The 20432-nt window shown below is 40.5% G+C and overlaps 2 protein-coding genes across 4 annotated transcripts in view; one reads left to right on the top strand and one right to left on the bottom strand.

Annotated features, from left to right (window-relative positions):
• The window catches only part of LOC130182007 (replication protein A 70 kDa DNA-binding subunit-like), a 40798-nt gene extending 24005 nt beyond the window's left edge, over nucleotides 1–16793 (bottom strand). Inside the window, exons 1-9 of one of the 3 annotated variants that reach the window (XM_056396528.1) lie at nucleotides 16716–16793; nucleotides 11293–11340; nucleotides 10835–10913; nucleotides 10509–10617; nucleotides 10336–10427; nucleotides 10145–10243; nucleotides 3748–4060; nucleotides 1855–1957; nucleotides 1662–1730 (exon numbers count right to left, since the gene is read on the bottom strand). In XM_056396528.1, the coding sequence (XP_056252503.1) occupies nucleotides 1662–1730; nucleotides 1855–1957; nucleotides 3748–4060; nucleotides 10145–10243; nucleotides 10336–10427; nucleotides 10509–10617; nucleotides 10835–10913; nucleotides 11293–11319 (891 nt within the window). In that variant the 5' untranslated portion in view covers nucleotides 11320–11340; nucleotides 16716–16793. Of the gene's footprint in view, nucleotides 1–1661; nucleotides 1731–1854; nucleotides 1958–3747; nucleotides 4061–10144; nucleotides 10244–10335; nucleotides 10428–10508; nucleotides 10618–10834; nucleotides 10914–11292; nucleotides 11341–11860; nucleotides 12010–16715 lie in introns of those variants that run through there. The other 2 variants (XM_056396526.1, XM_056396527.1) reach the window with 2 other exon arrangements.
• Nucleotides 12431–19270, top strand: smyd4 (SET and MYND domain containing 4). Its single transcript, XM_056396525.1, has 10 exons — nucleotides 12431–12732; nucleotides 13086–13230; nucleotides 13720–13809; nucleotides 15019–16024; nucleotides 16701–16967; nucleotides 17061–17260; nucleotides 17355–17502; nucleotides 17614–17730; nucleotides 18779–18902; nucleotides 19066–19270. Exons 1-10 carry the CDS (start codon nucleotides 12596–12598, stop codon nucleotides 19184–19186), a joined length of 2355 nt encoding a protein of 784 aa, XP_056252500.1. The 5' UTR covers nucleotides 12431–12595; the 3' UTR covers nucleotides 19187–19270.
• The last annotated feature ends 1162 nt before the right edge of the window (nucleotides 19271–20432 follow it).

Raw genomic sequence — 20432 nt, 5'->3', positions numbered from 1 at the left:
CATGAGGTCTTGAACCAGGGCCCTCTGGTTGAAAGATGATCCTATTAACAAATGCTGCCTCCGAGACTCTTAAACCAACTGGTTTGGCAAAAAGATTTATGTATTAGTGCTCGACGGATTTTAATTTCAGTAAAGGAAAGCTGCCGCTTTCTTTCGAGTCTAGCTTGGCCAGTAAACTACCACAAAGTAGCCTCTAGAAGTCTTGCTCTGTGAGGAAGAACTCCACTCTGTCTCTCCTCTCACTGTGCTGTCTGCTCCCACACACACATACATACACGCACACACACACACACACCAATAAAGTGCCTGGAGGCAGCGTCATGTCCTTGTTCTAAGCAAAATGCATTCAGAATTTCAGCCAAAGTTAATATGAGTTTTCAGTATTCTGAATTTTTACCAAATCAAGTGGGTATCTTCCAAAGTTACGTCCTCCTTTGATTCCTTGAATGAAATTCCCTCTAAGTGTTTCCCTGCACAGCGTCTTCTAACACCATGTTTACACAGCAGGTGTGCATGCAGCGTGAGCAGCAGCTCAGCAACTGTGTGCGTCTACACTGGAGGCGTTCAGGCACAGTTGCAGATCAACACACAATCACTGTAGTTACATACACACAGCACAGGAGAATCAAGTTGGAGTCTAAAAATATGCAAGGACAACAAGTATTGGATTGATTAAAACTGAAGTGTATCTTTTATGCTCTCCCTGAGCCATGACTACAGGAGACGACCTTGGACACAACACAATAAAAATAAACCAACGTGTGACTACCAGAACAAAGATGGTGAGTTAATTAGGCTAACTTAAGACTGCTGACGCCTAATACAATGTAGTCTCTCTACGAAGGGGCCTCATTCCCAGAATGGAGAGGAGGAATGATGACAGTGAGCATTAATACTCTCAAAATACATATCAGCATGTTATTATTGCGTTAAGACAGATACAAATCCAAACCTATCCTCTATATAATATATTACAGGAATACTTGACTCAAGAGTTATAATCACTGTGTCAATCACTTAAGCCCTGAAAAACTATATACATGAATCCTCCATGGAGAACACAGCCTGTAAGACTGGCAATGAAGACAACCGGACACTTTAACAACAGCAAAACAATAAAACAATAATGTCAGATTTTAAACATTTTCTCAAACTGCAATTGGTTTCATATTCCCAACCTGATACATCCACTCAACTACTCAGTATGTCTCAAACATATATATTTCAGTAAAATGTGAGTTAATAAATCCCATCCACAAAATCCTCTAATACTTGCCTCCAGCTCATTCATTGGCCAGAAGTCCTGCAGGCACGGGAGGATTTTGCAGAAGGGGTTTATTAGACACTATTTTACCAATGATACACTGAGGTGCTGTGTGCATACAAAATGGACACGTCACTGAGGCTTAGCCTGCAAGTAGTTTGCAAATTTGTTATAGCCTGTAGATATTGTCTTGCTGCTGTCAAAAGGAGTCTTGCATTAATGACTAACACGGCTACGTGTGAAAGCTCCTTTGGAGAGAATGTCAGCACAAACATTTACTTGCAGCTTCCTGGCAAATGCGCAACACACGCTCAAGTTATCATTTTTTGTGTGAAACGTCCGACAAGCTCTTATCACATAAAATGTGGATGGATATGGGTGAGTGGGACTTGCTCACCTTGCCTTGCTCCACTAGAGAGAAAAACTTGTCCACCTCCTTGTTGAAGGCTGTGATCTTGATTTCTCCCTGCGGACGAGAATATTTCCATTAAGCAACATCTCGTTGAACGGATAAAACAAAAAACAGCCATGTGTGACGTGTGTTGATATGCAACAGACAGATATTCAGACCTCTCTGCTTCTATACTCACACTCTCATCCACTATGTCAAAGGAGAAGAGCTTGCCCTCTCCTTTTGAGTTACTCCAGGTGCGGACATTGGACTTGTTGGTGACTCGGGCTCTGATAGTCCACCTAAGGATATACACAGAGTGGACATCTGTAATACTACATCAGAAAACCTAAGCTCACAAAATGTTTTACTTGCAGCAGTTACATAAATGCCTGCCATCATGTTTTCATTTTCCATTTCCAGTGACAGATTTCTTTTATGTCAGTGCATATACAACACTTATTATAAAGTATATCTTTGTTATGAATATTTTTCTACTTTTCTTTGACCAACACTGTTATGTCCAACTTAACTGAAGTTGCAGTCTAAAGGTCAGCTCATACAGAAAGAAAATGCTACAGAGACACTTTAAAAAGCTTCCTATTTTTGTTAATGAGCATCCCATCTTAGCTCACATCAGTTACCAACGTGAAATACACCTGCGCAGAAGAACAATTCCCAAGGAAACTGGATGAGTGTCTTTTCAGTTTTTCTTTTTAAGTTCTATGAAAGACAAAAAAAGCATCCAACAACTTTCTTTTCAAAGAGTGAACTAGGTGTTGTACATCTGCCAACTCCTGGATGCATTTAAAATGTGCTTCTCATTCTGTTTTTAACAACAGCCAGCCGAGCTCGGCAGTTTATGCAGCAGTGAGCTTTTTGACTGCGCTGATAATTGTGCAGTGGAGGATATTCATACCATAACTTTGCCTGCAATTAAATCCCCTATCATGAGAGCAGCTGCTGGCCCAGAGTGAACCCCATTCCCTGCTCAGTATGGATAAGACTGCTACACTGAGGTTTTATGGCAGCCAAAAGTCAATTATAGTCTGCTCTAGATGCTATTACTTAACACGAGTAGAATGGGATGAGAAAGCCATGCAAACGGCCATAAAAGACCATGTGCAAATACACAGCATCTACCGTATGAAACACTTTGTGTCACAGACGGACACACACTTTTCATCTCATGCAAACATACGTGGAAGAACCACAGCTGCTGAAGTCATCTGTTTTACTCACTGTAGGTACTCCCCAACTTCAAAGTTAGAACAGTCATCAGTTTATTACAACTCCTACAGGCACAGTTATCTTTACAGCTTGCAATTTCAAACAGAGCTACGTTATCAGAGCCCAAACACAGAGGGGGAGTTGACAGGGTACTTTTACTCCAATCTGGACAACTACATCTTGCTATACTGTGCTCTTGTCTTTTTGTGGCCAACTTTAAGGTCAGAGACAGAGACTTAAGCCTAATGAAACGATAAGAAGCAAGAGGGGGAGAAAAAAGGCAGTAAAATGGAGCCCTGGAGGAGGTAAAGGAAGGAAGGGTGGAAAAAAACGAGGTTGGTCAAATCCCCACTGGGCGAAGTAACAGAATCAAAACCTCAGCAGCAGATCATAAAGACCCAGCAGTACCTGCCATTAAAGTGTCCGTTTCTGAGGCGAGATTGGTCATTTCCATACAAATGGGCTGACTAACAGGCACACACACAAATCCACACAGCTACACGTAATGACAAAAAAAAAAAAAAGATTGGTTGCACATGCATGCAGAAACACTTATACACACATTTCCCAACATGCCCCAAAGTGCCACTCAGAAATAGCAGCAAACAGGGACGTAGAGGCAGAGCATGAGCGGAAATAGTTCAGCTGATGGTTGAGCAGAAGGGGAGAAAAAAAAAAAATCAAAGTGAAATCATATCATAAATGAACGTATACAGAAGAGGTTTTCTTGGAATATGAGAGGGAATACACATATGTCAAGTTCAGTGCTTTGTGACTATCCACTATCGAATTTAAGTCATGTTTAAATTCTCTTACAGACACCGAGCAGGCACATACAGACGTGGACATACACACAACTTACTTGCTTTGGTAGGGGTTGAGGGAAGCAATCGGAATCACTTTAGCTGAAGAACCTGGAGATGAGCTGGATGAAGCCTTCATGGGTGAAAACTTTGAGGGTGAAGCCTTCATGGGTGAAAACTTTGAGGGCGAGGCCTTCATGGGTGAAAACTTTGAAGGTGAAGCCTTCATGGGTGAAAACTTTGAAGGTGAAGCCTTCATGGGTGAAGCCTGCATGGGTGAAAACTTTGAGGGTGAAGCCTTCATGGGTGAAGCCTGCATGGGCGACTTTCCCACAAAACCACTTCCACGGCCTCGGGGAGGACAATGGGCTGCTGGGAAAAAAATGTAAATACTTTAGGAGAACATCAAATTAATGAAATGGCAATTTAATAGTGCTAAAAGATTAGCAAATTCATTTATTTGTCGACATAGATCTTTTCATTTATCAAGCAAAAACCCACACAATATTTTCTGGTTCTAGATTCTCCAATGTCTCCAAAGGATTAGTAATATACTAATGTAGTATAGAGTAAAAAGTAAAGCAAGAGTGGGCTACCGAGGTCTGGCAAGCTCATTTCTTTCTAACTGCATAATTAAACAATTGTCTGGATCAATTATGCTTATTTATACAGAAATATAGCAAAGGTAGCATTCTTATAATTTTTTCATTGACTGCAGAGACGTTCCATACATTGTGAGATAGTTATTATCTCAAAGTACATGTCAAACTTATCAATAACAGGATCTGATGTTGACAAATTTATTTCGCAGAAACTGTAACTGTAAATGTAACTGATAGAGCTCCTACCAGATTTACAAACTTAATTAAAACACCCTGACGAAATATTTTAGCAGTTACAAAGTATAAGTGGTAGCACTGTTATCTGATCATGTGAGCAGCTGCCAAAATAGTAAAATAGCTGAGAAAGTTAAACCCTCCTTACAGATCTCTCCATAGAGCGACTCAATTCTCTGTTAACATCAGTTTCTGCCAATGATTTGAACAGTGTTTTTCCCCATGGGTAAGGCTGCCAAAGAATTATTAATTTGATAATTACTGTAATTATGCCTTTCAGTCATAGCAAAAATAATAATGATAATTACAATTTGTTATCAACATATCAGCCTTGTGGCCAAGACACCAGACATAAATCTGTAAATACTAGTCTTAAACACATTCCATGCATCATGAGGATAGTTTGAGTGAAAGACAAGACATAAAGTTTAGAGTTAAGAGCACAAAATGAGGAAGGCTAAAGTTATACGTTGTTTCCCACAGATGCTTCCAATAATCCATATTTCATACATTTATTATATTGTGTAGTAACAACAGAAGATATTTATATATTTACTTCTGTCAGATACTAAGGGGCCAGTATACTCTGTCCAAAGGGCTTGTCGGATGGTTCGATAGATTCAGAACCCCCCCCTGTGTTCGACCATTTCTGTGACTTTTCAAAACTAACAATTCAACATTCACACCCACTTCATGCTGTGACTGGCCAGCTGTGCTGAGAAAGTACACTGGGACTGAACTTTTCTCTCAAACTGCGACCTTATAGCCAAGTGGTTAGAGCGCATACCACCTGGGTACAAATACCCTAAGCAGCGAGTCCCTGGTTTGACTCCCGGCCAGCTGCACTCTTTGCTACATGTCATTCTCCTGCTCTCTGTCCCTGTATTTCCTGTCAATCTTCAGTCCTATCAAATAAAGACATAAAAATTTCCAAAAAAAAAGGATAACTTCCTTTTATTTCTAAAACTAAAATTACTGCTACATTGTTTTGCGCCTCTGCCAACCAATCCAGTCGCAGTTAATTATGACATGAGTGACATTCAACCACCAAATTCTGAATCCTCGTTTATCCTTGAGTCCAAATTTGTGCCAAATTGGAGAAAGTTCCCTCAAGGTATTCATGAGTTTACCTGTGGCAGACAGACGGACGACCCGAAAACATAATTTCTTCTTCTTTTGACAAATGACAATGCCAGAAAACTTGAACAGTTTGGACCAGCCCCAAGAATCACAAGGTGTTATCCCACCTCCCACAATAAATTAGCATCAGCCCCATCAGCAGGATAGATAGATAGCTGCTGTCAGAATGCATTCTATGCAATGCCTCATTTTGGCATGAATGATCTGCCATATTGGGCAACAGCAATTGGGGGAAGAATTGTCTGAGATAAAAAAGATGCAATTACACAGAGACCACTCGACCGATTTAAGCTCCAATGCTGGAGAACAACAAATATTCACCTCTATGACACCCTCCTTGTACTTCTGTGTGTATGTGTGTGTGTGTATGTGTGTGTGTGTGGTGTGTGTCTTGAGTACATTCCTCGGGGAAATCACAGGTTGAACAGCTATTTTCAGGCGAGGGGTAATTAACATCAATATTCATACACACGGTATCTGGATAGAGCGTTAGAGGGAAGGAGCTGGTGGTGAAAGAAAAGAAGGGGAGATGATAGGCGGTGGGAACGGGTGGAGGGAGGGTGAAGAACAGAGCGAAGAGCGGCACAGAGCTTTATCAAGGATCCTCATTTTTTGTCATTAAGATCAGAACATGCTCCTAATATGTATGCCAACAGTGTTTGTAAAGCGTGCTTGGTGGTGAAGACAATGTAAGAGCAGAGAAATGTATAGACAAGAAAATAGCGATAAATAGAGAAAGTGAATAAGAGAGTGTGTGAAGTGTGTGTGTTTTCTAAGAGACAGAGGGAGGAGAAGAGAGAAAGAGTTGTGAGGACAAAGGAAACCTGCAGAGAATGGTTACTGATGAATAATGAATATTTTTTTTAGCTGCACTTCAGCGAGCGCAGATCTCACTGGAATTTAAATATCATCGGCGAAGCAGTTTGAAGCTAGTGTATTTTAAGTGATGGCTGCTGATGAATATTTAACTGGTAACACAAAACTGTCGATGGCTACTGTGTCATGACCTCTGACTCTACACCTACTGTTAAAGACTGTTTTTTTGTGTATTACTTCAGAATATTGATACTTTTGAATAGAGAGAGTACAATATCACCTGTGATCGACATGCTCAAACTGTATCAAATGCTCCAAACATTTAAAATTTGTTCTTCAAACTCTGCTGGCACCTGAAGAAAAAATGTTGCTCTGATCACATCCTCCCACTCCAATGTCATGGAGGTCAGAGGTCACTACAGAGCAGAATACCTAGAGTTGACAGGGGGGGCTTTCCATTCATTTAAATACACTTCTTCCCATCCTCGCTCCTCCGTCCTCTGGCACTTGACCTAGATTAAGGTCTGCCATCAAGGACGTTCAAATCCTTAAAAAATATGTCCTGGAGAAGACAAGGAGAGTGAAGGGAGGAGGGAGATATTACAGGTGTATCCTTCAGTAGAAGTTTTTTTTTTTTTTAAAACCACATAGCAACACTGTTTCAATCTGAAGCTGTTCTGTGATTGGTCAGCTGATGTAATGAGACAGTATAGGAGCAGACAGGTGATTGGTTGTCTGATTGCAGTACCGCTGGTTGAGCAGACTGTGTACAAACAAATCCCAACACCAGTAACGTTTAGGGAATAAAAATAATTAAATGTTTTTATTCTGCATCGTGAATGAATCAAAAAACTGTTTCCTTCATCAGTGAAAGACTTTTCCTTTCTGCTTCTCTTTTTTTTTGCTCCAAGAGTATCTTGGCTTATTCGGGGAAAATGTTTGTCCTAAATAACTGATCAGTCACAGAATTATCTGTCCTATAAAATCCAGCCTGTATAGTATGGACTTAATATACCTGTAGCCTCACAGCTTATAATTGATTTTCATCCCCACTGGCAGGAGCTACTAAGACACGAGGAAGAGACACAAGTGAAGGAAGTAAGAAGCCAAAATAGCTAAATGGAAGCGCCCAGAGATTCAGTGTGTTGCTCAAAGACTGTAGTCTTTACAGTGGCTTTAACCCAGAACCTCTGATAAAACAGCAGCCTCCCTAGTCATTACATTGCCCACAGCCCATTGGAAACACTTCATTTGTGGAATTTGACAGTTTTGTGAATGCACACAAATTCATTGACCTACTGCAAATGCAATTTACAAAAATATTGGAAAGTAATCAAACACTTAGCCGCATTCAACTGGAGAAAACGCTTTCAGACTTTGTGCATAAGGTTTGCTTTTGTCTCTAAAGAAGAATACAGGACCATTTCATCAACAGAACAATTAAACAGAGCAGCAGGTTTTCTGTAACTGGTGGGATCTCCGAAGTAACATGGATCAAAGGATATAACGAGGAAAGAGTCTGATGAACTACTTAATCCTCATCTTTGCAGAGTCAAATTAGTTGACTTTCTTTCTCTCTTTCCGTCTGTGCATCGCTACATGGGGATTCGGTCCACAACACAATATTCATGAAGCCATGAACTGGAGGAGCCATCGGCCCACACAAGCTCCCTCAGTCACAACACACATACGGACACACACCTACACATGCACAAACACACAATATATACCAAGCACTCATTATCCGCCCACATTGCTACATCCTCCACTGAGGAGGACTATTGGGTATGTTCCTGCCACATAACAAAATCAATGTCGACGCTGTGAGCAGTTGGTGGTATAAAACAACTGAGTGAAACAAAGGCTAAGCTAATAAAAGAAGATCCAATAAAACACAGGCTACTTTGGGCATGATACATGGCAGCAGCCATTTTGGCAGGAAACCAACCATCATTCGGGGTCCTATTTTGTTATAAAATTCTGGTTGGTATTAAAACAGTGAAGGGTTGAGTTATAGACTCCACCAGCAGCGGTGGCCAGTGGGCAACAAGATAGTTTCCTGCTCTGATGGCTGGGCAGTAAATATGATAAAAGTGCACTATGTGATGTATAAAAAAGGCATTTGAGCTGAAGGAACTGCACTCTTCCATTAATTTAGCATTTCCTGTGGCTACCTTCAACTGGTAGAGGACCATGCTGTGCCTTATGATCCTGTTTCATCTCGTTCTTCACCCACACTCAGACTACAGCCTTTGAACATTGTAGTGTTATGAATTTTAAAGGAATGAAAACTTTACTTTTTAGTCGGTGTGGTATGGTAAATGAGATTGAAAGCCGAACGACAAAGACTATGTTGGTCCCCAAATTATGAACAGACAACAGCACTGAGGAGAAAAAATAGTGAGGGAACTGCAAATCATTCATCAGCTGCCTTCCTTCAAAGGGTACATGGCTCCCTCTGTTGGCGAGATTAGAGTTTGTCAAATTATTCGAATATTCTCTAAAATAACTGGGGCAAAGCTAAAGAATCCAACCAATCCCAAATTTTCCTGTTAATCTGAAAGTACTATTAGGTTCTTACCACAGTGCAACACGCCTGAATAATACTCATGTTAAGATCTGAGATTAAAGAATGAACTCAGAGGCAGAGGATCATTTAAAATGAAGACACAATAATTCCTTTTTTAACAAAGAAGCTAACATTTTACTAAGTCCTAAATTGTGTTTAGTTAATTATTAATTGAAAATGATCCTAACTTGTTTCCCTGGCTTCATATTACTATTGATAGCTATGGTTTGGTCCTCTACAAGCACAACATTTCAAGCGCTCCTTCTGCATGACCGCATAATAAAGTCAGTGACTTCTAGTTGACAAACCTGTATTTAGACTGAGTAAAGCCCTAATGATCAGTGCATTTAACTTCTAAATGAAGAAATAAGAACTTGTTTATATTACTGAGGTATTTAATTACAGTAATCTGCACCGCAAATAAGTAGTATTAATCTATATGGCATGTAATATCCACAAACAGAGCTTGGGGGCCTCTGGAGGCAGTGCTTCGTTGTGTTTAAAACTGATTTATTTAGACATCTCTGCCTTGCATGCAGTGGCTTGGAAATGAACACATATATTTTTGTACTGCTGTCAATACTGCACATGTGATACTAGTTTAAAAAAAAAAACACAGACCAGACATTTTTTTAAACTAAATGAATTGTATCTAATCTGCATCAGCCTCATGTTGCTCACTTGTGCATGGAAAGCAATGGTTTTAGTGTTGTATATTCTAAGAATATCTGGAAATATAAGTGTACTAATCAATAACTGTGTGCTTGAGGGATATGAAGTGAAATTCATCCAATTTGTTGGCTGAAGTAAACTTTCTCAAAACAAGGAGTCCTGCTCCTCAGGATACATCACCTATTCACTGCAAAATATGATACCGCTAAGCACTAATCACATTTCACTTTAATAACTGCTGCTGTGAATGAGAAGTCAACAACATACAAAGGTACTTAAGCCATGCAAAAAAACTGGAATAAAGGCATATTTAAGACTAATATATGAAAGACTCTTAACACTGACCTGCATTTGTAACAACCGAGAGGATCATATATAGAGAAACATGAAATCATATATAAAAAAATCTTTGATGACACTCACTGCTGTTGTTGACATAGGAGGGTCCAGGTACTGCAGCTGATGGAGGGCTCGGTGAGGCAGAGGTGCTTGAGGCAAACTTCTGCGGAGATGACGACTTTTCTGTAAATTGAATAAAGAGAGCATAAGGGACCTGCAGATGATATTTATCCGTGTTTCTAACTTTATGCATTCACATTTCCAAAAGAACATACCATCTGTATTAAATGGAGTGGGATTTCCTATCTTCCCTCCAGTTTCCTCAGCTGACTGCAATATGTCCATGCCCATCACAACCACCACATGCCTGGAACACAAGAAGTGGGAGAGAGTAAAAATAGAGCCACAAAAATAAAGGAGAGGAAGGAAACAGAGAGAAAACACATACCTGCCATCTGCCAATGTGTTGGTGATGGTCTTGGTCAGCATACACACACAGTTTGGTAACAGGAGGTTCTCTTCTGCCAGTTTGTTTAACTGGGTGGCCAACAGGAAGGCTACACACACACGAACACATCCAAATCAAATATAATCATGTACATATCAGATCTGATCTTCTGAGCTGCAAGTTTTCCTTAGCACTACTGCTGTATTTTGTAATTGATAATATTACCCTTGTTGGATCCCAGGTTATTGTGTTACCAACACACCAGAGACCTATCAGTGCCTTAGCAAACTGAACCCACAGTGTCAAAGTTACTGTATGATACTCACAAGACCAATAGTGCTGACCGTCACTCATCATAAGCCGGAACCTGGTTGGGCCTGTGGTGTTACTGATTTGACGCATGCTCTGACAAGCACAGAGAGAAGGAAGGATACTTATACTTTTTAGTTATTTGTTAGTGTGACAGAACAGACAAAGAGCATTTATAGCAAAGCTGTCCCTTTAAATGTCTTTAGTTGTACTGGACCACTGATCATGATGAGTAAGTCTGTACCTCAACTTGTCACAATTTTAATATACTGGATATGCTAAAAGAAGAAACTCCCATCTACTCAATTTTGTCCACAACTGGTTTCTCAATTAAAATTTATTATATCCCATACATCATGATATGAAGTTACTCATACTGTAATAGAGGATTTTATCCATGTACCCTTTCAAAGTGGAGTTTGAAATAAAATACAGTTGGACTGGCTGGTCAAGTGGACTCCTAAAATATACTCACCAGCATCTGCAGCACGGGATTGTTCATGTGTGAGCCTTTGAGCAGGGCCTACACAAAAAAAGGATTTTCACTTATTAGTGCCTCCTTCTTCGCCTCGTCATGTCCCACCACATTACCACCTTGCTAATGTAAAAAGTCAAAATTAAATATTATTGGAGACTAATGAAATAGCAATTATTTTGTACTGCCCCTACCAAGTAAACATTAGTTTATCAGCTGAACGGACATTCATCAACTGTCTGGACGCCTCAGTACTGGGAAGACGTGGCCAAATATCAAGATTTTATTCTGACAACTTAATCATAGCATTGTTGTGTGTCAATAATTGAATAAATAAAGCATATCAGCATTTCCCCAATCACCCACATATGCAGAGAAACTCACTATTTGACAAATTTTCAAAGATAATCAAAGTTTAAACATTTTGAGCTGTAGGTGCAGCTGACTCTTTAAATCATACTAGCTCGCTAGCATGCTGCAGCAAGTAGAGCTACATGGCTAAATATCAGCCTGGCGACATCGAATCAAGAAAAAGTCGGAAAGTCAGTTATATTATATTCATATTTACTTCAACCGCCCCCTCTGTGAGTGTAACACTCATCTCTCCCGGGTAAAGTTGTTCTTAAAGCCAGCAGACTTTAGCTGTTTTCATGCGAAACCCAAGGTAAAGGCACGGGACTTATCGCGAGAGAAGCGAGACAAACGATACTTTCGCAATGATTACAAAAAGCAACATAATCACAAAGGGTACTACACCGGATATGGCGCATTTATGCCTTCAAAATAAAGGAGATTTGTAAGTATATTGCGAAGCTGACATAATGGCATAGCACTAGTACGAGCAGTGGTGTAGTTATTGGGAGGAATAGTTGAACGAAATACCTGGGGCAGCAATATGGGGGAGGCCGTCAAAACGCCTGGAATTAAATTAATTACATTTAATGTATTAAGTTGTTGATGTCCAATGAAAATTATACATCTCTCTGAAAACCTCACTTTTTTCTTGCCCTGTGGAATAAGCTTTGTTTATGACAATGCATTTTAGACAAATTCCAATTCGTTTCGAAAGGTTTATTAAAAAACGAAGGACATTTTTCTCGACACTTAATTATGATTGCCTTATTTAATTTGAATTGGAGAGCGAGGGGGTTCAAGGATTTTATTTTGAAGGTTCTTATCGGAAACTCACTTTAAGTCCAAGCTAACTTGACAGTGGTGTTGTCACCGTTTAAAAGTGGCGTGAAACGGACTCAAAATAAACCCAAAGCTGGTCTGCGATGCTAATGAGGCTTCCTTATACCTCATGATGGATCTTCCGTGTGTCCAGTGGCAAGATCACGTTGCACAGAAATGGACCGGACTCGCCCCCGAGTTAAAGGAGCATTTCACATCCCTGCTTGAAATAGATGATGTTTTTAAGTGTGCCTTAACTCTGACAACGTGAGTAGCTGGCTAACTATTGTGCTAGTGGATTTATCTATCTGATCAGTGTTACACTTCAGTTTATCCTGGTAAAAACTATAAACTATTAACTATTTAAAACGTAAGGTTTTCATCAGCTACAAAGGGACAATGCATTGTAGCCGAGTGAACCACGTATTCGCTTCTCTGTTCACAAAGCAGACTTGTTCAAAGTGAATAAATTCCATAATCAATTCTATGTAATTTGTCAATAAACCACCAATAAATCCATGATAATGCTTCTGGGAAAGGTTTTTGAACAAGGTACTGGCTTAGTTGTTGATCACAGTTTCCTCTGTATATTTGTAATGGTACATTTCTCTGTTTTCCAGCCAAGATGATCTTGATTTTCTGCAGTCGATCTCTGCAGGACAGTCAGTGCAGAAGGACACAGTGCAAGCAGCCAAATGCAGGGAGAAGGGTAACTCAAGCTTCAAGACCAGAGACTACACTGCAGCCGCTCTCCACTATTCACAGGTGAGGTGACAACAATCATCTGTGGTTTAAGTCTTAAAGTCTTGGCCAGAAAACAGAAACTTCAATCCACCACAATAATCAAAGATTGAATATATATAAAAGTCCATCATTCCATTCAAAGTACCACTTAGCTTTTGATTATGTCCAACTGTCATTTCTTTCCTATCTTATTACATTAGTGTTTGCAATTATTTTTATACGTTTTAACTGTCTAGTTAATGTTTTAGTTGATGGTATTGCAGTTGATGACATTTAATGTAATAATAGTAGTGTAATAGTTGTGATGTGATACAGAAGTAACCAGATGTTCACCAGAGAAATTTGTATTAATCTATAACCGTTATATATTGTAAAACTGAAAAAAATTATATCTTTGTAAACTGGTATCAAATAATATGTTTACATTTTTGAGAGCAGTAGTCTAAAAATGCATTTCTCAGTCCTAATTAATGCGCGCCAACACTCAGCTTCTCTCTCCTGTCATGACAGGGTATATGTTTTGCTCCTCAAAGTTCGCAGCAGCTGTCTCTGTGTTATGCCAACCGCTCGGCTGCGCTCCACCATCTGCAGCACTACCAGGTGAGACAGAGCCACCTTCCACAATTAAATACCGAAGCAGTTCAGCACTTGTATTATCATTAAAACCTGTGTAGACCAGTTATTACATGTAAACAGTACACTCACAAGCTTAGCATTGCTGTTTATACTAGTTATAAATAGCAGATTATTTGCAAGAGCCCATTAATAATTTGGTTATTATCAAATAATATTTTGTCAAGGTTTTGATCTTTTCACACATATCACTGACATTAAAGTGTTTTCCCAACTAGGTCATCCAGGCAATATACACTCAGTTGGCAGTTTATTATGCACTACAGGCTAAAACTAATGGAGTCTGATAGAACAGTCCAGCGATAGAGGCCACATTCATGAGGCTTATAGTGTTCAGATTGTGTTGAAACCGTTTTAGAGAGGTGTTGATTCAACTTTATGGTCATTTTGGAGGCTGCGGTTTGTGTCGCTGTTGAACTGTATTGCATTCTAACAACGAAACAATTTCAATAAAAACAAAACCGCAAAAACCTCTTGAAGGAGGATTCATTGCAGGGCTGCTGTATTAGACTGCATTGCATTTAACTAGGTGTACCTGTATAACTGCTAACAGGGAGTATGATTAGAGGATAGACACTTAGCTCTAACCCCAAGTGTTGTAACAATCCTGCTGATTTTGTTACCCAAAGCGTAGGAAATCTGTGTGTTTTGTTGTCGGGGGAACATCAGTCTGCCAGGAACCTACAACAAGAATTGAACTGCTGCTTGTCTTCAGCTCAACCCACACTGACTGCGGCCAAGCCAAGAAAACCTCCTCTCCAGCTATTACTCATTTTTACCCAAACATCTCTAATATACTTATAGTTGAATGACAGAGAAGCCTACGTCTAATGTGAAATGACGTACTTATGAAGCCAGTGAAAACTGGTAAGAATGTGAACAAATTGTCATATCCAAGCTTTACACATTAGATTGACTCATTTTCTTTTTCTTCACATCAGTCACAAATTGTTCCAGCTCATCTGTTCTGTGCTGTAGGCAGAGATGGCTTAACTATTCCCTTCTCACGTCTTTGTTTCCTGGTTTAGGTTTAGATTAATACTCAATCCTAGACCTTAAACATTTTATAGTGAAAATGCTGACTTTTATAAGTTAGTAAAAGTCATCCATCTGATGTTTTGCTCACAAGCTTGGATTTTGTCGTGGCTCACACTCCACTATTTCTGTTTTACTCAGGAATGTCTTGATGACATTGACAAAGCCCTGAAGAATGGCTACCCCTCTCATCTTTCACACAAACTGGAGGACCGTCGCACACAGTGTCTCAAACACCTCTTTGGAGGTCAAAACGGAAAAGAGGATCATCACAATCTTGCCTCAAAGAATCATAAAGGTCCAGATGGGGTCAAAGCACCATCTGTTGATTGTCTCACTTGTGGGATTTGTCCTCAAGCTACTGTTGGCTTCAGCCCGGAGAAAGGTCGACACTTGGTGGCAGCAGAGAGAATAGCAGCTGGGGAGGTGATCCTTAATGACAGGCCGTACAGTTGTGTCCTCATACCGGGGATGGAGGAAGAGAAAGGGAAGAGAGGAATGTTTGGAATAGAGCACAGATGCTGTCACAGGTGTCTGACTGACACATTGTGTCCTGTGCCGTGTGAGGGATGTAGTTACAGCCGATACTGTTCAACTGGCTGTCAGCGGGACGCCTGGGAAGAACATCACCGCTGGGAATGTCCACTGGGAGCAGATCTGATGGTGATGGGTGTGATGTCACAGCTCGCTCTGAGGGTCACACTAAAGGCAGGGTTAAAAAACATCCAAATGGCCAGGGAACCAATCAGAGACAAGCACACAAAGTCAGAGCCAGGCTGCTTAAAGAGAGAGTCCAGTGAGTCCCATTCATGTCGTACAAATCAACCCGATCCTTCTGCTTCATACTTCGGTGGCTCTTACCTGAGCGTGTTTCACTTGCTGCACCACCTAAATCGCCATAGCCCTGCTCTGCGTTTCCTGAGTGCTGTTACCGCAGCAACACTCTACCTGAGGCTCAGTAAGGCAGGACCTCCACCTCCATCTTGGGCCCTCAGTGGGCCCTCGGGGACAAATGGGCAATCACCAGACGAGGAGGGAGGTAACGCACATTGGAGCACGGAGCTGTGGCTGCTGGGAGGTGCAGTCCTGAGACACATCCTGCAGCTTAGGTGTAACGCGCAGGCAATCCTGATGTTGCAAGATACAGGTAACTCTCATACAGATTTCATACAGTGTTATCTATCTTAGTGCTGCATCAATTCAGAGTGAATCAGTTGCAAGAAGAGATGGATGAGCAGCTCAAAGATGATTCCACATGCATAAAAATATCAAACAAAATATTTTTTGAGGACGACTTGCAGTGGTGTGACAAAGTCATATATCTTTTTTACCTGTAGCTCTGTAATGTGATTGTAGTTATACAACCATTTTTTATTTTTAATGAAGTTAAAAAATGAATTTTTCTTCAATTTAGGTCCACAAGATTATTATTATTATACATTATCAATTACTCTAATTTTCTATATTAATCAATAGTAATAATATTATTTGGCCAATAAATTGTCAGAAAAACAATGTTTGACTGAAGGTTCAGAATCCAAAGGTATTCCGTTTTTTTCATAGAAAACCTCAAACCTTGACATTTGAGAAGTTAGAGCCGGTGAATTTGGGGTATTTTGGCTTAAAATTTACTTTTAATCATTAATCTTAATTGTTTTTATCGATTTTCTGGCGATCAACTAATTGATTAATTGGTCAGTTCCACTGTAACTGTATCCATGCTTATAGTGTGGTAGAATCCACTATCGAAGAATTGGTGCCTGTTTAATAATCACATCCTCTGCTATGAATGTTCACTAGGACCTTTACTCTGGTTTTTGCAGGAGCAACAAACTCACCAGTGCAGTCCAGCCGGGAAATCCGCATTGCTACGGCAATATTCCCAACTCTTAGTCTTCTGAATCACTCTTGTTGTCCCAACACCAGCCTGGCGTTCAGCACCGGAGCTAGTGTTGATCCCCTCGAATTAGACGTGTCTGCAGACTTCGGTGAGAGTGTAGCCGAGCACAGAGGCTCAGCTCGCGGAGTCACTGTAACTGTGAGAGCAGCCAAAGGTATCACTGCAGGACAAGAGATCCTGCACTGCTATGGTAAGAACATTTGAATTAATCAGAATCACTTTGATTTGAGAATGCACTCTCGACTGTGTGGTTCTCTAACTATCTTTATTGTCCCTCCTTCAGGTGCTCACAGCAGTAGGATGGTGACCAAAGAACGCCAGCGTCTCCTGCAGCAGCAGTACTATTTCCTGTGTCAGTGTGAGGCCTGCACCCTGACCCAAGAGGAGACGGAGGAAGGTACAGAGGGCGGACAGCAGCCGGGTGTTGGAGGTAGTCAGCGTCAGTCTGGACTCCTGTGTGGCAAGTGCAAAGCATCTGTCAAAGTGCGTGGGACTTTCTTTATACTTACTCTGAAGATTTGCTCTACTATTGTTGATGTTTCCATCTTAATCATTTGAGACACTATATGATTTTCAGAAAAGCAGTGTGGACAAAGGAACAGGATTTATATGTTCGCAGTTGTCCTGTGGTCACCGTTTATCTTCGTCTGAAGTGAGCCACAGGCTGCGGGAGATCAGGGTCGACCTGGAGAAGGCTGTGGACCTGATGGAGAGAGAGAGGCCAGGTGAGAAACGGCTGCTGATTCAGTATGTAGATACAGTAATGTATCATTGTCATTTGTTCAGAAGGTCTTTGTTACATTTTCTGCCCCCCCCCCCCCCCCCCCCTCCCTCAGATGACGCTCTGAGTCTGTTGAAGAGGGCTCAGTGTCAGTCTGGACTAATCCTTGCGGAGACGCACCCTGTACAAGGGGAGCTGGCAGATGCAATGGCCAGAGCATATGCTACAATGGGTGAGAAAAAGAATGCATGAGTATTTGCATGGGAGCTGTGTGGTTACTACACCCCTTCCTTCACTAACACAGTTGGGGGTTATGTTGCTTTTGTCTCTCAGCAGGGTTTCTACATGTATTGTCTTAAAAAACTGGGTGAACCCTCTAATGGTTACTCAAAGGTTTAACTTGTCCATTAATGGTAAATGTAGATCTCTACCAAACAGTAGGGATATCAGTCTGAATAGAGTCTCAATCTTTAGCACAATAAAGATTTTTAAGATTTTTTAATTCTCCATCTCTTTTTATGGACAAGAGCAATGTGTAAAACTTAAGAGATAAAATATAATTTATCATTATTATAACTTTTTTTTTAAGTCAAAATTGAAAATAATAGTCAAATGAGTTAAGTTCAAAATGATATTGATAATTTCAACAAATATACAATATGATGACTTTAGTTTTAACAGTTTAAAATACGAAAAATCATGAATATTATATACAGTGCACTCTGGTGATTTATTTGAGGCTTAACATACATAAATTGAGTGTGAGCTGTGGCTCAATCAGGTTGAGTTCAGTACAACAAATCTTTCAACAGGATATCTATAAATATGCTCTGTAACAAACTTCTTCTCAAACAGTAGAGAAGACCATTAAAAATGAACTGATAGGAACTGAAAAGTATCAAGCAACCCCATTAACTTAATGTGCCTTTTCAGCAGGAGTAAAAGCATCACTGGCTGTGGCAGCAGAGCAGCAGTGCAGGGCTTATTTTTAGGTCAGAAATAACCACCTTGACACTTTTTCCAAAACCAGGTACAGACTTAAATGGAGGAGTAATCCTAACAGCTGCTGAACCTGCACTGGGCCTCATGGTGCTGATTATCAGCAAAAAATGCTTAATAGGGTCATGTTAAATTTCAGATATAGTAGCTAAAGTCAAGAAACCAATAACAGAATTCTCAGACACCCTGGGGTGTCAAATGAACTCCAGGTGTGTTCATGACCAGAGTTGTGGGCAGTTATATATATATATATTTTTTTTTTACTGCTTTGCTTCTTGTAGGTGACTGGAAAAACGCAGCCTCCTATCTGGAGCGAAGCACCGTAGCTATTTGCTCCCAGTACGGAGAGGACAGTATTGAACTGGGTCAACAACTCTTCAAATTAGCTCAGCTACACTTCAATGGGTGAGTAAGAGGAAAAGAAGAACATGTAACTCCCTAAACTTGACATGAAGTTTAATGAGATGAAAAGCTACGACTTGATCTCAGAACTCCCACTGTCTCATTGTTTTGACTGATGTATCAGTAGAAATAACAGCTCTGTGTCTCTCTCCTCTCCTTCTCCCAGTGGTGCCAGAGGCCCGGCCCTCTCCGTCATCCCCAAGGTCAGACGACTCCTCTGCCTTCACTGTGGCCCTCGCTGCAATGAATTACAGGAGCTGCAAGCCATGGAGGAGTGTCTGCGATAGTAGCCTTAAATAATCACAAGAGTGAACAGTTTTACAATAAAATCACAGTTTTGTACTCCGGCAAATAAAACTGAAATTATTTTCCTTTGTTCCCTTTTTTTCTGTTTTATGTACTAACAGGCTTCAGCATCTATTACTGTACATATGCAAAGTATAAATAAAGGTAGTTTTATAGTGACACACATTTTAGTGTAAGTATACTGTTTTAGAAGCAGCGTGTAAGTCTTCACAGCCACCAAATGACCACAGGTACACATGCAGACCATTGTGGCTCTCTGGCCTCTTGGTGTCAGAATGTATCCATCAATAATTTCAATTTCATGCCTCAGTGGTGGTCTCGCACTGTGAGTCAACTTATCCGCCAGGTGCTTCCAGGTTAAATGTATTTCTCCGAGTGAAACTGAAGTACATGTGTGCTGTTTTTCATGATAGTTATCCTCTTTTTGTTTGGAGCCTGTCAAGAAATGGTTTTAAACTGTTGCAACTTAAATCAGACGTTACAATCTGCAAATACCTTTTCAGCTGCATACACATACAGTATGGGTAGCCCTCTGACCTTTAGGTGGCAGCAGTTATCCTCTGACAAATTCAATTTCATGCTTGGATGGCTGGAAAGGAAGATGAGGCTGTGACTCTTGAACCTACAGTACCCACCCTGTGTCCTCCAAGACCTCTATACCTTAATTTTAAGAGTCTTTATGAGCCACTTCTAATGAAGCATTATGTCAAGGTCAATTAGTAACCATCTACATAACTAGCGGATGAGGAATAAATTCTACTGTGCCACATAAACGACTAAATAATAAGGGGTTAACATTACTGCAAAGCTCTGCTGTAGAGGCTCATTGGTTTTCATGTTCAACAGGGACAATAAAATCTCAGCTGGAACTGGTGAGGCATCTGCCGGTTAGACGTCACCAGTATCTGGAGGCCATCCAATCTGACGGACGTGGATTCGTACATACAGAAAGTCAAGGTCAAGATAAAAGAAACTTGGAGGCAGCTGGTGAAATCAGCTGAGGAGTGGTTTAACAGTTAACCTGAAAGGCTCCACAGGGCAGGTTCCAGCTGATTGCTACGGTGACAAGGTCGCCACAGGTTCAGGACCAAAAAAAAAAAAGCAAAGCCATTGAAGAACTGTGAGTAAAAAGTGTATGACAGTATCACATGATTATTCCAATGGGATTTTGCTCTTTCATTAAGTTTTTGCTGAAAACATCATCTATTAATCTCCTGATTATTTTCT

This window comes from Seriola aureovittata, chromosome 15 (genome assembly GCF_021018895.1).
Source record: "Seriola aureovittata isolate HTS-2021-v1 ecotype China chromosome 15, ASM2101889v1, whole genome shotgun sequence".
In the NCBI taxonomy this organism is placed as follows: domain Eukaryota; kingdom Metazoa; phylum Chordata; class Actinopteri; order Carangiformes; family Carangidae; genus Seriola; species Seriola aureovittata.
The sequence above is the reverse complement of the archived record's forward strand: the minus strand, read 5'-3'. Positions and strand labels throughout refer to the sequence as shown.